Source organism: Myotis yumanensis, unplaced genomic scaffold (assembly GCF_028538775.1).
Source record: "Myotis yumanensis isolate MYYU_CA2020_CCGP unplaced genomic scaffold, mMyoYum1.0.hap1 SCAF_14, whole genome shotgun sequence".
NCBI lineage: Eukaryota > Metazoa > Chordata > Mammalia > Chiroptera > Vespertilionidae > Myotis > Myotis yumanensis.
This window is the reverse complement of record NW_027223765.1, coordinates 9694907-9709793: the sequence shown is the minus strand read 5'-3', so window position 1 is coordinate 9709793 and position 14887 is coordinate 9694907. Positions and strand designations below refer to the sequence as shown.

The 14887-nt window shown below is 54.8% G+C and overlaps 2 protein-coding genes across 4 annotated transcripts in view; one reads left to right on the top strand and one right to left on the bottom strand.

Moving 5' to 3' along the window:
* FYCO1 (FYVE and coiled-coil domain autophagy adaptor 1) overlaps positions 1-14887 on the top strand; it is a 64295-nt gene that overhangs the window by 28719 nt on the left and 20689 nt on the right. The window contains 3 exon segments of the mRNA XM_070391684.1: positions 605-751; positions 1485-1690; positions 4882-5026. Of these exon segments, the coding sequence (XP_070247785.1) occupies positions 605-751; positions 1485-1690; positions 4882-5026 (498 nt within the window).
* On the bottom strand, positions 9407-14077 carry CXCR6 (C-X-C motif chemokine receptor 6). Of its 3 annotated transcripts, none has more exons than XM_070391070.1 (2): positions 14013-14077; positions 9407-11516 (listed from the first exon to the last, which is right to left on the bottom strand). In XM_070391070.1, the coding sequence occupies exon 2, from the start codon at positions 11493-11495 to the stop codon at positions 10476-10478; it is 1020 nt and encodes a 339-aa protein (XP_070247171.1). In that variant the 5' UTR covers positions 11496-11516; positions 14013-14077; the 3' UTR covers positions 9407-10475. The 3 variants fall into 3 exon arrangements, with proteins under 3 accessions (XP_070247171.1, XP_070247173.1, XP_070247172.1); XM_070391072.1 differs by having other exon boundaries at positions 14017-14073; XM_070391071.1 differs by having other exon boundaries at positions 13986-14025.

Genomic DNA, 14887 nt, shown 5'->3' with positions numbered 1-14887 from the left:
GGCAGCAGTAAGGATGTCTCTGTACGCCTCTTCCCTGGTGTGCCGGGCACATTCGGATACTGCCAGGCCTTTCTCAAAAGCCCCCGCTTCTTTCAGACTTACTTCCTGGAGTGACTGCTGTCCCTCGGGGAAACACGGGGTGACGGACATCATTCAGGCTGGGAAAGCTTTGATCCCCTGCAATGATTAGATGCTACTTGAACCATGAGCCATAAATGCGTAAAGGCCCCGAGCACATTGGAGATGTGAGAGGGCAGTGTGCTCGTGGTCCTTGGCTCACAGCACACTGTCGGGTAACCACGGCAGCACGCTGGGCTTCAGCTCCCGGCGGCCTCGTGCACTGTCATCTAGACGCCTGAGCTGTGTCACCCTTGCCTGTGCTGGCCGCTCTGCAGGTGCCAGGTCACCTCTGTGCCTTGACGTGTGTGGTGCCGATGAAGGGCCTGCACGGTGGAGGGGCCTGTGGAGTCGGTGTGCTTCCAGGGTACAGGTGAAGTTTCCTTCTGTGTCTTGGGGAATTTAGAGTCAGTTTTTAAAAATGAATCCGGGATAATTCTATTGTTTTCATGGATTCCTTCTTTTTCCTGACGTGGCTCTGTCCCAGGGACAAGGATGCACTCTGGCAGAAGTCCGATGCCCTGGAATTCCAGCAGAAGCTCAGCGCTGAGGAGCGATTCGGGGACTCGGAGGTGAACCATTGCTTTGACTGCAAGCGCGAGTTCAGCTGGATGGTGCGGCGGCACCGCTGCAGGTTAGCAGGCCGCACGCTGGCCAGCACCGCCCCTGGCAGGGCCCGGAACAGGGCAGGCAGCCGACGGGCCGGCCTGAGGCTGTGCCCACCAGGACCACAGTGCTTTTTGGTTGTAAGGGACCTGGGCGAGGAGGGTGTCTTAGGCAGGGTAATAGCAGGACCCCCAGGGGATCCTGAAAGGAAAGAACCTTGCATACAGATGTGTGAGTGGAGTTAGGGGACCCGAGGGGATGTGGAGCACCCAGAGCAGCAGCCCTGACCCTCCCTCAGCCTGAGGGACCAGAGGGGGAAGGGTATTACTGGAACCCAGGCCCGTGGGGCTTAAGCTTCTCTGGAGGAGCACAGAGCAAAGACCCCTGGGGCCCAAAGAAGGGCAGACAAAAGTGGGTCTCCAGTGGTGGCAGAGGGGACATCGCACAGGCCTGGGGTCTTCCTCTCAGGGCCTCGGCCACACCCGGATCCTGTGTCAGGGAAGGTGGTCTTGACCGCACACTTTATCCCCCAGCCTCCCACAACCTTAGGAACAAAACGTTCTCCCACGAATCCTACCAGGATGGCTTTATTGGAATCTTACAGATGGGCCTTACGGCCACATTCTAAAGTGGGGGCAGAGCCAGGTGTGACGAGAGCCATGTGGCGTCTAGAACCCAACCCAGAGCCCCTTTCTGGTGCTGAGCAGATGGCACGAGGCCCACAGCTCCGTCCTCACAGCCCATGCTTGCTTGGTCCCCAGGATATGTGGTCGCATCTTCTGTTACTACTGCTGCAACAACTACGTGGCGACAAAGCCCGGGGGCCGGAAGGAGCGCTGCTGCCGAGCCTGCTTCCAGAAGTTCAGCCCTGGCTCCCCGGACAGCACCAGCTCGGGCACCAGCCAGAGCCAGCCCAGTCCCACTCTGTCGCCGGCCCAGGCTGGGCTGCAGGCCGCTGGAGGCCAAGGTCAGACTCCTGCTGCCGCCCTCGGTGTTCCCCAGGTGCCATCCCCACACCGCTGCCCCATCTTGGCTAGTTAGCTGCCACAGCTCAGTTCAGTGTTTTCCAAACCTGGGCACTAGGGAGGTATAAAAGTGTAGTCCACCAATTTGAGACTTTCTTTATGATGCACTTGGGATTGAACAAGAATTGAAAAGGGAATACCTTTCTGCCGGTGTGATTCAGCGTCGTGAACGTGAGGTCTGTGTCCCTGTTAGCTCACATACTACCAGTGACCATACCCCACACCCGAGAGACACTGTCTCTCGCAGCCTGGGCCCCGACGTCTCACCCTCGCCCCCAGAGTGACTGAAGGCCAGGAGCTGTGTCTGGAAATGACCGCCTCCTGCACGCCTTCCTGAGACTCACGGTCTCTCAGTGGCCAGGGAGGGTGTGTTCTCCTTCGTGTCTTTCACTCGGTGCAATAAAAGGAAGCGGGATTTGCTGCTCCTGCTCCCAGCACGGCCCACCTGGCCAGCTCAGGCTGCTCTCGGGGGCTGGCCTGTGGGCGTCCCGGGAGGCAGAGCCGGCATGGCCAGGGCTGAGGGAGTCTCATCTCTGCTCAGGCAGCGCTGCCCGCTGGGCTGCTCCCTGTGGACTCCTTGGCTTCTGCCTGGACCCAGGACCGCCAGTGTCTTTTGTTTAACTGGATCCTCAAGGAGGTTGGCAGCCTCATCACCCACAGTGGGTACAAAGAACCGCCCGGGAGGGGAGCGGGTGCTTGGCACAGCTTTAGTATTTCTTCACATCTTTTGCGAGTCCTTTATGTGTTCTGGATACAAGTTATTTACAGATATGTGTTTTACAAGTATTTTCTCCCTGTCTACAGCCTGTCTTTTCACTTTCTTTCAAACAGCACAAGTTTATAATTTTGATGAAGGCCAGTCTATCCATTTTTTTTTCTCATGGATCAATTTTTTTTTTATTTTGTGTATCATATGTATCTTTGGTTAACCCAAAGACTCAAAGATTTTTTCAAGTTTTCCTGGAAGTTTTACAGTTTGAGGTGGCATGTGTGGGTCTCTGACCTGTTTGGAGCTCAATGGGTGTGGTGCAAACTCTCGGTAGAGATTCATTCTTTTGCACATGGTTGTCTCATTGTTTCACTACCTTTGGTTGGAAAGTGTATTCTCTTCCTGTCGAACTGCCTTTGCATTTTGTCAGAAATCAGTCTAGTCTTCCAATCCGTGAACATGGTACAGCTCTCCGCTCATTACTGTCCTGTTTTATTTCTCTCAGTAGACATCACTGTGGGTTCCTGATGCTCCTTTGTGTCTGGGTCTGTACAAAGAAACCAATCCCCGGCCCCCTTTTTCAGCCGCTCCTCAGCCCTTTTATTATGTAGACTTGGGGCAAGAGGAAGAACAGAACGTTCCTTCTAAAGCACGGCCCGTCCCAGGAGCCATGTGGCAGGGCCCGTCCCAGGAGCCATGTGGCAGGGCCCGTCCCAGTAGCCATGTGGCAGGGCCCGTCCCAGGAGCCATGTGGAGGGCCCGTCCCAGGAGCCATGTGGAGGGCCCGTCCCAGGAGCCATGTGGCACAGCCCGTCCCAGGAGCCATGTGGCAGGGCCCGTCCCAGGAGCCATGTGGAGGGCCCGTCCCAGGAGCCATGTGGCAGGGCCCGTCCCAGGAGCCATGTGGAGGGCCCGTCCCAGGAGCCATGTGGCAGGGCCCGTCCCAGGAGCCATGTGGAGGGCCCGTCCCAGGAGCCATGTGGCACAGCCCGTCCCAGGAGCCATGTGGCACAGCCCGTCCCAGGAGCCATGTGGCAGGGCCCGTCCCAGGAGCCATGTGGAGGGCCCGTCCCAGGAGCCATGTGGAGGGCCCGTCCCAGGAGCCATGTGGCACAGCCCGTCCCAGGAGCCATGTGGCAGGGCCCGTCCCAGGAGCCATGTGGAGGGCCCGTCCCAGGAGCCATGTGGAGGGCCCGTCCCAGGAGCCATGTGGAGGGCCCGTCCCAGGAGCCATGTGGAGGGCCCGTCCCAGGAGCCATGTGGAGGGCCCGTCCCAGGAGCCATGTGGCACAGCCCGTCCCAGGAGCCATGTGGCAGGGCCCGTCCCAGGAGCCATGTGGAGGGCCCGTCCCAGGAGCCATGTGGAGGGCCCGTCCCAGGAGCCATGTGGAGGGCCCGTCCCAGGAGCCATGTGGAGGGCCCGTCCCAGGAGCCATGTGGAGGGCCCGTCCCAGGAGCCATGTGGAGGGCCCGTCCCAGGAGCCATGTGGAGGGCCCGTCCCAGGAGCCATGTGGAGGGCCCGTCCCAGGAGCCATGTGGAGGGCCCGTCCCAGGAGCCATATGGAGGGCCAGATGGGAAACTGGTTGCTCGTAGGAACTGGAGCCTTCTTTTTGCTCTGACTCAGTGGTGAGTGTTCTGGCGGCCACAGAGGGTGGCCCTGTGCCAGGGCACTGGGGTCACTTGTTTTGATTTCTGATATTTCCTGTCTCCTCTCGTCTCTCTGCCTTCCTCCCTCCCTCCCTGTCATTCTTGTTTCTTTCTTTCACCTCAGACCTGCCATCACATTTTCCATGACGTATGCAAGAGGGTGTTTGTGGGTGGGGACGGGCACAGGAACACACACAGGGCATCCTTGCTGCCAAGTGGCCCGCAAAGCCCAGCACCAGTCCCCTGGTCAGGACCACAGTGGCCGTTACAAGTCCTTGAGCAGAGGGAGCCCCCCCCCCCCCCCACCTCCCTGGATTGGGATGAAAATGCAGGCCAGACAGAATTCAAAGAGGCGTAGAAGGCCCTATCTCACAGAGCGAGGACTCAGCAGCACAGAAGTGCGTTTACTTTTCCGTTCGGGTCTTTCCTGATAAGGTTTTGCTACATGGTTTCCCTTCTAAACCAGGGGCTTCAGAGGCCGTGTAAGAGCGTGAAACCTCTCCAAGCTCCTGACTGGAGGGCTGGAGGGAAATTAAGCTGTGCATCTAGTTTCCTCTGTAGTCCCACTCTGCTTTTCTGGCTCTTCCCAGTAGCCACGTCCCGACAGCCATTCCTCGCGCATCTGGGCAGAGGAGCTATCGTTGGGTGATTCCTCACTGTGTGTTCCGGTGGCCTGTCCTGCGTGGCTGCACCCCTCACGTCCCCGAGGCTCCCTCCCATTCTGTTCATGACCGTATGTGTTTCTCCTCTCTCCTGATCGGCCTCTGCGGTCCAGGCGCAAACCCAGACTTCAGGTCACCAGACGACACTGTGTTCGACATCATCACGGACGAGGAGCTGTGCCAGATACAGGAGTCGGGCTCCTCCCTGCCTGAAACGCCCACCGAAGCCGACTCTCTTGACCCCAGCGTGGCCGAACAGTGAGTAGAGGTCGCCGCCATTTCCCGAGTGCTCGTTCAATGCCTGGCCCTTGCGCTGGCTTATCAAAGGACCAGGAAAGTCTGGAGCAGCGGTTCTCAACCTGTGGGTCGCGAACAATGAAAATACATCCTGCAGATCAGATATTTACATTACGATTCATAACAGTAGCAAAATTACAGTTATGAAGTAGCAATGAAAATAATTTTATGGTTGGGGGTCACCACAACATGAGGAACTGTATTAAAGGGTCGCGGCATTAGGAAGGTTGAGAACCACTGGATTCTGGAGGGAGGATCGCTGTCCTTGCTGAAGGGAAGGGGCCTCGGCACAGTGCTGGGGAGCAGTGGCCCTTAGGGAGTTCAGGGCTCGGGATGGTCACTGTTGACCTTGTCAGAGACGTCCCGGGAAAGTCAGTGGTCCCGGATTTCAGCATTAAGGCCTTCCTGGGCGTGGGCAGCTACAGTAGCCTGCTCAGGCTGCCATAACAAAACACCCAGACTCGGTGCTAACACGCCGGAGATGAGTTTTCTCACTGTTCTGTAGACTGGAAGTCCAGGTCCAGGAGGTGGCAGTTTGGTTTCTTCTGGGACCTTTCTCCTTGGCTTGCAGACCATGACCATGCCTCCTCGCGTGGTGTCTGCACGTCACCTTGGTGTCTGCACGTCACCTTGGTGTGTCCTGCCTCCTCCTTGCACAGGACACCACTCAGGTTGGATGAGGGCCCATGGTCCAAATGCAGTCACTTTCTGAAATCCGGCGATTTAGGACCACAGCATGAGTCTTGGTGTTGCCATCTCGTATTGATCTCTCTGTTCCTCTCTTCCTCCCCGACTTGAGAGGCGGCTGTCACCCAGGATTTCTGCTGCACGGGAGGGGATGCATTTAATATCATGGGACTCTCGACAGGAGATTTTAGGCGTAAGGGTACCTCCGTATCCAGTGTTCTTTTACTAAAGAGTGACTGCACATACCATGGTGTGGTCTCATGGTTAAAGCCATCCTGATCACCCAACCAATAGAGCCCCTGCTCATGTCACTTCTGTGGCTTTGGGCCTTTTCCTTCTGGAACCCCAGAATTCTTCCCAGACTGCAGCAGCCTGCGCATTCTCCCCAACCCTCACAGCCCAGCGGTCCCCAGGGTGTGTTCCGTCCCATTAGCGCTAAGTCGCTGTCTGCCGTCCTCACCTGGCCCCTCTTCACTGATGGCGCCTCGCCTCCCAGCCAGGTGATGGTCAGGCTAGCAGGACCGAGCTTCGGGCCTGGGAGGGCAGCCTCGGCTGCAGCTGCATGAGAAAGTGAGCCCCCTGCAGCCTTCTCTCCCCGGCCCCTCACCTTCCCCTTTCTCAGCAAGAACAAAAACAGAAGGTGTTCTGAGTGCTGACAGATATGTGCGCGTCAGTCACGGGAATCAGGAAGTGTCCCAGGGAAGGAAGCTGCCAGCGCTTCTGGGAGGCTGGCCTGGGTTGTGATGTGTAGGGCTGAGCTGGCATGTCTGCTGTGTGCCCATTACCTGGCACCTAGCGGTCCCCTTGTCTTCTCCAAGGTAAACCACTCCAGATGCCCAGATCATACTGAGCTTCAGCTCACCCACACAGCATCATGGCTGGTAACGCTGTAGAGCTGATGCTTCGTGGTCATGTGCTTTGGGGAGCTGTGGTGGGTTTGTCACCAACCGGGAAACTTGATGCCTGGTATCTCAACAACAAAATGAGGACAGGATATGGTGATGCTGATTAAGGCTAGAACGTCACAGTGTGCTTGGGTTAACCAACAGCTCTGCCTTCGGGTAAGTGGAGCTGGCAGGTACCTTGGGCCCGTCAGCTGCATAAAACCTCACCAACTTTTGGGGGAGGAGAAAGGCTCCTCACTGGGGTCCTAGCCCTCGTTCTGCAGTGTGAGCCTTGGCGGGTATTAGTCTCTGAATTAGTTTCCTCGCCTGCAAACGGTGTTGGCAGTTCCCAGGAACCACAGGCCGGGCACATGGAAGGTGCTGCCTTTGGAGCCCTTGGAGGAGAAGGCTGGAGTGCACGCCCTGACCGTTCCTGGGCCGTGTGTTCTCTGCTCTGCCTCCACCCCTCTGGTGGGGCAGCTTCAGGTTTCCCTCCCGCAGCACCCTCTCCCCAGTCAGCGTGCTCACGGAGGTCACCGGGCCGCTCCCAGATAGCCCTGCATCCGGTCACCCTGTGCTCACACAGGACAGGGCGGCCATCTGTGGTCTCTACCACGTGTTGCAAACATGGTCGGCGAGGAGCACTTTCTTTACCTTCAGACCCTGAGGCCACACCCCAGGCAGAGCGCCCACACCCAGCCTGCTCCCCTGCTCCCCGTCCTCCCTCTGTCTCCCTTCCTTTCCCTGCCCCTTCACCAACCCCTCCCCCGTCTCCAAGGCCTTTGTGACGTCCTGGTGTGCGCGTGAGAATAAGGGGCGGAGAAGAGCAGGTCTGAGGGTGGGGACTTCGACTTCCGGGCTGTTGTGTGGATGGAATGAAATCAAGACGCAAAAGCCCTGCGGCCTCCGTGGGCTGTGCCAGTGTCTGTGGCCAGTAACGAATGGCGTGTACCCAGGGGAGGACGTGAAAGTCATCCCTACTCCCAGGTGTCTCAGATAAGGGCCCAGTGAGTGATGAGGCAGGAAGGTGAAGGATTCAGCTGCTGTGCGGTTCCTGGGGACAGGTGGGCGGGTTTGCTAAGCTGTGGAAGGGCCGGGGGTGGGGTACGGACTGGCGGTGCCTGGTCCGGGAGGAGCCAGTGGTCCCAACAGTGGCCCTTGTGTTGCCGTGGCCAGGCAGCCCCCAGCCTGGCCCTCGGAGTGCACTGACCGGGCCTCTCTGTCGCTAGCCAGGGGCGTGGGTGGTGACGTGGGTCTGGGGGCCTGAGTGACTTCCCCAGGGACACAAGAGGTGGGGCTGCCACTGAGCTGGTGTTTGAGTGACCCAGGGCCCTGCTCTCCCCTCACCACCGCTTCCCCCCACAGAAGCCTGTGGAGATGCCGCAGGGCCTCGCCTCTTGTGCGGGGACACTGTCAGGAAAGTCAGGGGCTAGTGGCCCCGCTGTCAGAGGTGGAGGCACACAGGGAGATGACGGCAATGCCCCAGTGAAGCCCATTTAAAGAAGGTCATCGTCGGCCTTGTCCCCAGGAAAAGAGCAGATCGTGTTGTTTGGGACGGACGCAGTGGTCATGAGGCCCGAGTATAGGAAAGTCACTCATGGATGCACTGGGCGCGGTTATGAAACAGCAGGTGGGGTCACGCGGGCCCTGTGCCGCTGGCAGTGCGTGTGGCATGCCACGCCTCTCTGAAGGCGCGAAGCAAACCCTTCCAAGCCTCGCCAAAACAGCAGCTTCCATTTTGTGTTGCTAGTTTTTGTCTTTTCAATTTACCGGGGTGACATTGTTAATGAGATTATATAGGTTTCGAGTGTACACTTGAAACATCATCTGTATATTGTATTGTGTGCTCATCACCCTAAGTCTACCCTCCTCTGTCACCATATATTTGACCCCCCTGACCCTCTTCAACCTCCCCCCACCCCTCTTCCCTCTGGCAACCACCATACTGTTGTCTGTGTCAATGAACTTTTTATTTGTTTCTTTTGTTTGTTCATTTGCTGCCTTCTGTGTTATGTCCTTCACGGTGAGTGAGAACATGATTCCTGCCCTTTTCCATCTGATTGATTTTGCTTAGCATGTGACTCTCAGGATCCATCCACGCTGTCGCAAACGGCAGTGTTCCATCCTTCCTTGCGGCTCAGCAGTATTGCTGGTTCTCGGGACAAAGAGAAGGCACTTCTGCCATTTGGAGCCCTCCTTGCCCGTGAATGTGAACTGTGCCGTGTTCTGTACGCAGGGTCTCCAGTCCGCAGCCAGCCCTGGGAGGTCGGCCGTGGTACAGTCCATGTCTCACCAAAACAAAGGTGAAGAGATTACCACGTAGTGACGGGCAGAGCTGGATCCAGGTCTGGTCTATCTAAACCTCAAAACCACACTATTCAGCCCATAATTCTGCCTGCATAACAGCTGATGTCAGCTGTCCTCCTCATTTCGGCAAGTGACTTGTGACTCATGAACCAAAGAGGCAACTTTAAGCCTATTGAGCAGAGAGTTAGGATCTAGTAGACACAACACGCACAGTGTCTGACATTTAAAACTCTGCCTCATTCCGTGACCACAGTATGAAGGTTAAACAAATGCACCTCACATGGTGGGCAGGAGGTTGGAAACCACAGCCAAGGAGCTGGGTGGTGTTCACTGGTATATTCCACGTCCTGGGTAGAGCAGTGCCCTGAGAGTTTGCAATCTTAACTGCTTTCCTGTGCCCTGGGCCCACAAATAAGCTCTTGGCCTATCCCAGGCATGCCACATTAAAGTGGAAAGTGCCCAAGGGGTAAAAGTAGTTTGGAGACTTTTAAAAGTTTTATTTCTTAGTCATGAAAATCATATGCTGTTTGACATATGTGTGGAAGAGAGAATTACATACACATAAAGGATTTGTGTGCATGTATGTGAAAGGCATAGGATATCTGTGTTGTTGGTTTTTTAAAAAAAAATTTTTATTGACTTCAGAGAGGAAGGGAGAGGGGGAAAGAGGTGGAAACATCAATGATGAGATAGAATCATTGATTGGCTGCCTCCTGCACACCCCCTACTGGGGACCAAGCCCACAACCCAGACATATGCCCCAACCTGGAATCGAACCGAGACCTCCTGGTTCATGGGTCAGTGCTTAACCATTGGACCACATCGGCCAGGCAGATCATTCAATTTTAAAATGAGCAGACCCAGCATAGACTCCTTTTTAGAACACTTCTTAGATTCACGGTGATCTTAAACTTGGCTATGCACAGTTTCTAGCATTCTGTGGACCCCTGGGATTCTCAGCCAACTCAGTTATTTTGGCCTGTTCATATTCCCTGGTGCAAGTCCTTCCAGGATTAATCACAGAACAAGAGCATAAAAGTTAACCCAAAAGTGAGGCAGAACCTGACCTCCTTGGTGAGGAGCCCAAAGGAAAGGGTCAGCACCTGTTCTCATGGCTGATCTCATCCCTGCCTCCCCGAAACTGGAAGAATCTCCTGAACTTGGGAGCTCCACGTCACCTGCTGTCAGCAGCTGTGTGGTCATGGAACCTCTTCAACCTTCAGTCTCCGTCTCAGTGAAGGAGAACCTGGGGCTTTAGAATCACGCCATTCCCCCTGGTGTCAGAATTCTCGGAGATGGAGGAAGGAAACCCCTTACAGTTTCTAGCTCCCCCTGTGAGCTTTAGGCCTGGTGTTTAAGGAGAGAACAGGTGTGTTCACGCCTGAGAAGAAGCATTGCACACCAGCTGCAGCGTTGGGTCACTCCTCCGCGAAAATGCACAAGCTATAAACAAAGCCTTCCCCGTCGCCGCCAGAGGACACGGCATTCTGTGCTCCTGCAAGTTCCTGGGCAGCTTCTCTGAGCCCCAGGGCCTACAGCTGGAAGATGCTGGTGCCCTCCGCTTGCTGGGAGGCGGAGCATGTCTTGGAAGTGTCCTCCGAAGACTTCGGCTGGCTCCAGGCTCCCACGTAAGGGAGGCAGCCAATGTCTTTCACAAGTTTCCAGAAGTTCTTCCGAAACTTCAGGCCAACAAAAGCGTAGAGCACAGGGTTGAGGCAGGCCCGCAGGTAGGCAATGGCCTCCGTCACGACGATGGCGTAATGGTAGCTGGCCATGGTGTGGTACACCCAGCTCGTGCTGCGTATGAGCTTCACGAGAGTGAAGGGCGTCTGGGTCAGCAGGAACACAGCCACCACCAGGAAGATGATCTTGAGAGACTTGTGGTTCTGGAAGCCTCGGGCACGAAGCAGCGTCTTGATTATGACCGAGTAGCAGACAATCATGGTGAGCAGTGGCAGGAAGAACCCCAGAGTCATCTGGGTGGCGAGAACCACAGTGGAAATCGTCTCGTTGTGATCACAGACCCACTTGTCGTGCTCATGGACATCACCATAGATGATCTGTGGCAAGGCCAACAACAGGGAGACCACCCAGATGGACCCGCAGATGGCCTTGCCCCAGCTCATCCGCTTCGCCTTCTGGTTATAGGCCTTTGTGGCCCGGACCACCGCCATGAAGCGGTCCACGGTAATGCAGACGAGGATGAGCATGGACGTGTAGAAGTTGAAAGTATAGACGCCCAGCAGGATTTGGCACATCACCTTGCCGAAGACCCATCCGTGTATGCCTGCGTAGGCCCAGAAGGGCAGGGTGCAGACAAACACCAGGTCAGCCAGGGGCAGGTTCACCAGGAACATGTCCGTCAGGCTCTTCAGCTTCTGGTAGAAGATGTAGATGATCAGCACCAGCGAGTTCCCCACCAGGCCACAGAGGAACACGGCCACATACATGCAGGGCAGAAAGAGCTTCTTGAACTCCAGGAAGTTATTGTGCTCCTGCTTGTTGGCGTTGGACACGTTGAACATGTTTGCAAGATAGTCATCGTCCTCCATAGTGTCTGTTCTGATGAACACCTGTGAGTCAAAACACAGGAGTCATGTTTGGGCTGAGGGTCCACGCCCGTCTTCCCATTGCCCCCTTGCCCAGCTCCACCCTGCACAGTCTAGTACACGAGACGGCCAGTTCAGTGGGGAAAATGCTCCAGTGGGACAGGGAATTCTTCATGAGCCTTACAGTTCTCAGGACTCACCTGCCTGGGAGACCATGGGCATCCCAGAAAACCTGTGCTCACTTCGGCCTCAAAGGGCACCTGTGGTGACATGGGGTCGGTGCCCTTTGGTAGAGCAGCACAGCAGGGCCTGCTACACCTGCCCAGGCCTCACAGCATGTGCCCGCCCATCCCGTGCCCCACCTGCTGTTACATTGGACCCCTGAACTACTCGTGAAAGCCAAGGCACGTGTTCCCCAGGAGGTGTGTGGGGGATGGCCCGTCCCTCCTGCCTTTTGCTCTCAACTACATAGATTTTAAAGGACGGCTGATAGAAAAACCAGGCAGAGAAATGCACATGGCTGCCCAGCACTTGGGCTGAGCCGGCCCCTGGCCAGGGGTTGGGGAGTTCTCACACCCCAGCCTCATCTTTCCCCTTTATCGCCTGTCCCAGGGAGTGTGCCCTGTCAGAGCCTCATTTCCTGAAGATACTTTGACCTTTAGGCATCTCTTAAGAGGTAGGTTTCCTTAGAAGAGAACATGGCTTTAACTTTTACGACTAGCAGTTTAGGCTGAGGGGTCTCCTTTAACAAATGGGAGCCCTGGTTGAAATGGCCAGCTGGGTGGCTGGCCAGAGGCCGGTGGCAGGCCTTGCAGTGGGGCTTGTAGCCAAGTGCAAATAGCTGCCTCTTTTGCCTGGGACTCCCTGCCCTTCAAGGCCCACACTTCCCTTTGACCCTTCTCTTTGCCCTGTGACCCTGCCAAGGACCACAGGCAGGACATAACAGGTGATGTGACCCGTGGCCTGGGCACGGGCACCTGCCTGCAGCAGCTTCGAGTTTGGAGTGCCAGGCCACTGGTCTGCAGATTCTCCACACACAGTGGCTCATTTCCAGGGACCCAGGGCTATACCTTGCCAGTACCTCAAGAAGATGGGTTTTTTGTGTTGCTATTTTTTTAAACGAAAACACAGGTATTCTTTATTGCAATTTCATAGTTGGAAGGAGGCAGGTATTTGGATTAGCAAAGTCAAAATAACCACCAGCAAAAAAAAATACAACAACCGGCCAGACAAGGGCATAAACAAGGAGGCCTCATCTCTCCTTTCTTATCTCCGCGAAGACTTCTGACTGGAAGTGGCATCAGCCCTGGTGCTGTCCCCTCAGTCTTTTCTGGGAACAAAGCAGCCTTCACTGCAAGGAAGGGCCTTGCCTTTGGGTGAGACTACGCAATAAACAGTCCCTGCTCCTCGTCCGGCCGCGGTGGCTCAGTGGTTGAGCACTGACCCATGAACCAGGAGGTCAGGGTTCGATTCCCAGTCAGGGCACATGCCTGGGTTGCATCCTCAATCCCCGGTGCGGGGTGTGCAGTAGGCAGCCAACCAGTGATGCTCTCTCATCGTTGATGTTTCTAATTCCCTCTCTGAAATCAATAAATCGGATTTTCTCAAAACCTTAAAAAATTACTTTCCCTTCTAGAAATGGGAAAACCATTTACTTCCATAACCAAAGTTCTATGTTTATTTCTGAAAATAAAAAATAAAAAAGGTAATATATGCAACTTTGGAAATAGTGTAAATGTCTAATAATAAAAAAATAGCTAATTATAATTCAGACAAAATAGAATATAACTAATGTTTAGTGCTTTTAATATTTTTAAAAACGGTAACGCATTTGAATTGCTCAGAAGAGTATAAGCACAAACTTAGTATTGGCTGTTACTATTGCAGTGAGTAGGTGACAGGGGTATAGAATTAATCATGGTTCTTAACCTTTGATCATAAACCCCTTTGAGAATCTCATCGAGGCCGCAGACCTTTTCCTCAGAAATACGTACACACACTTGCACTCCTGGGGTCCGTGAGCCCTTTGACACTCTGCCACATACCCGGCCACCCTGGTCTAAAAATCCACGATAAGCTATAGGGTTTTGACTATATATTTTTTAAAACAGAAAAATGACCAGATTTTATCAGCAGTTCACTCTGGTTGGTGCAGACTTATTTCCCTTATATTTTCCAAAAGTTCTGTAGTGGTGAACCATATTCCGAGATAGGAGCCTGTCGTATTAAATGCAAAAGAAACAAAAACAAAGGCTATTCAGTGAACAAACATAGACAGCGAGTCTCCTCATCTCCCAGGAGGGTCTGACTGCCGTTGCCCCCCAGAACCATTCGCTTCCAAGCACGTCCAGTGCCCAGGACCCATAAGTCATTTCTCTAACCCTCGGCAGCAAGCAGCAGAGATGGGATCGGAACCTGGAGCAGCTGCGCGCTAAAGCCTGGGCATTTCAGGGCGGCTGCTCCCGGCAGGAATCTGAGAGCCCTGGCTCTTACCTATAGAGAGGAAGACAAATGACTCACCCACCAAGATGCCTTTTCAGTTTGTTCCAGAGATGAGCTGTGCTCAGCAGCAGGCTCTACCTCTGCCTCTCTCTGATGTGGTCCATGTTTCCGCTGAGTAGTTTTGAAGAACCCTCGGTTGCTGATTGGAAGAGGCCCAACCCATCTAGCAGATCAGAATCCACATGACCAGTCTGCACCCATGTAATTTGGGGTCAAAGATAGGAAGCTGTGGCCCCGTCACTGAGCCCCCTCTGCCCCCCCGGGCTGGCAACCGACTCGCCCGCTGGGACCTGAGAGGGCTTTTGTTTGTAAACCGATGGCATTCGAATCTTAAAATTCTTTCATTCACTAGTCATGCGTCTCTTTGGAATAGTTTGGGTCTGGACCAATGCAGAGTGCATGCTCTGGTCTCGTTCTGTGTATGTGTGCAGCTCCAACGTGATAGCCACGGATTCCGAACCCTGCAGAACTGGTACCCCCATTTAATAGGTGAGGACACCCAGGGCCGTAGTTGAATTAGTCCCATGCGCACACAGCTAGTAACTGGCATTTCCAGGCTACAAACCCAGCTCCGTCACTGCCAGGCCAGTGAACCAGATGGCTTCTAGGTGAATGTGGGTCTGTCATGGGATAAGCCAGCCATGTCATTTAGGACGAGTTCAAGAGCCGGAGTTGGAAGGACCTGAGCCTTGTCTCACACACGCTCGGCCGTGCTCTTCTCGCTTAGTAATCACTTGTGCCCCGTGGGGCAAACCAGGTCTCGACCTGCTGCCCTCCACAAGTGCCTTTTGTGATCTGCCTGTTTGCAGTGTTGCTTGTTTCAAGGGCATTCCTTTTCTTGGAAACAAAATATGCCTTGGCTTCCCACTGGCGTACTGCAACATTTTCTGAGC

Bases quoted from the DNA above. Each gene is read 5' to 3' on its own strand.
- CXCR6 (XM_070391070.1), bottom strand. From the start codon at position 11,495: ATGGAGGACGATGACTATCTTGCAAACATGTTCAACGTGTCCAACGCC.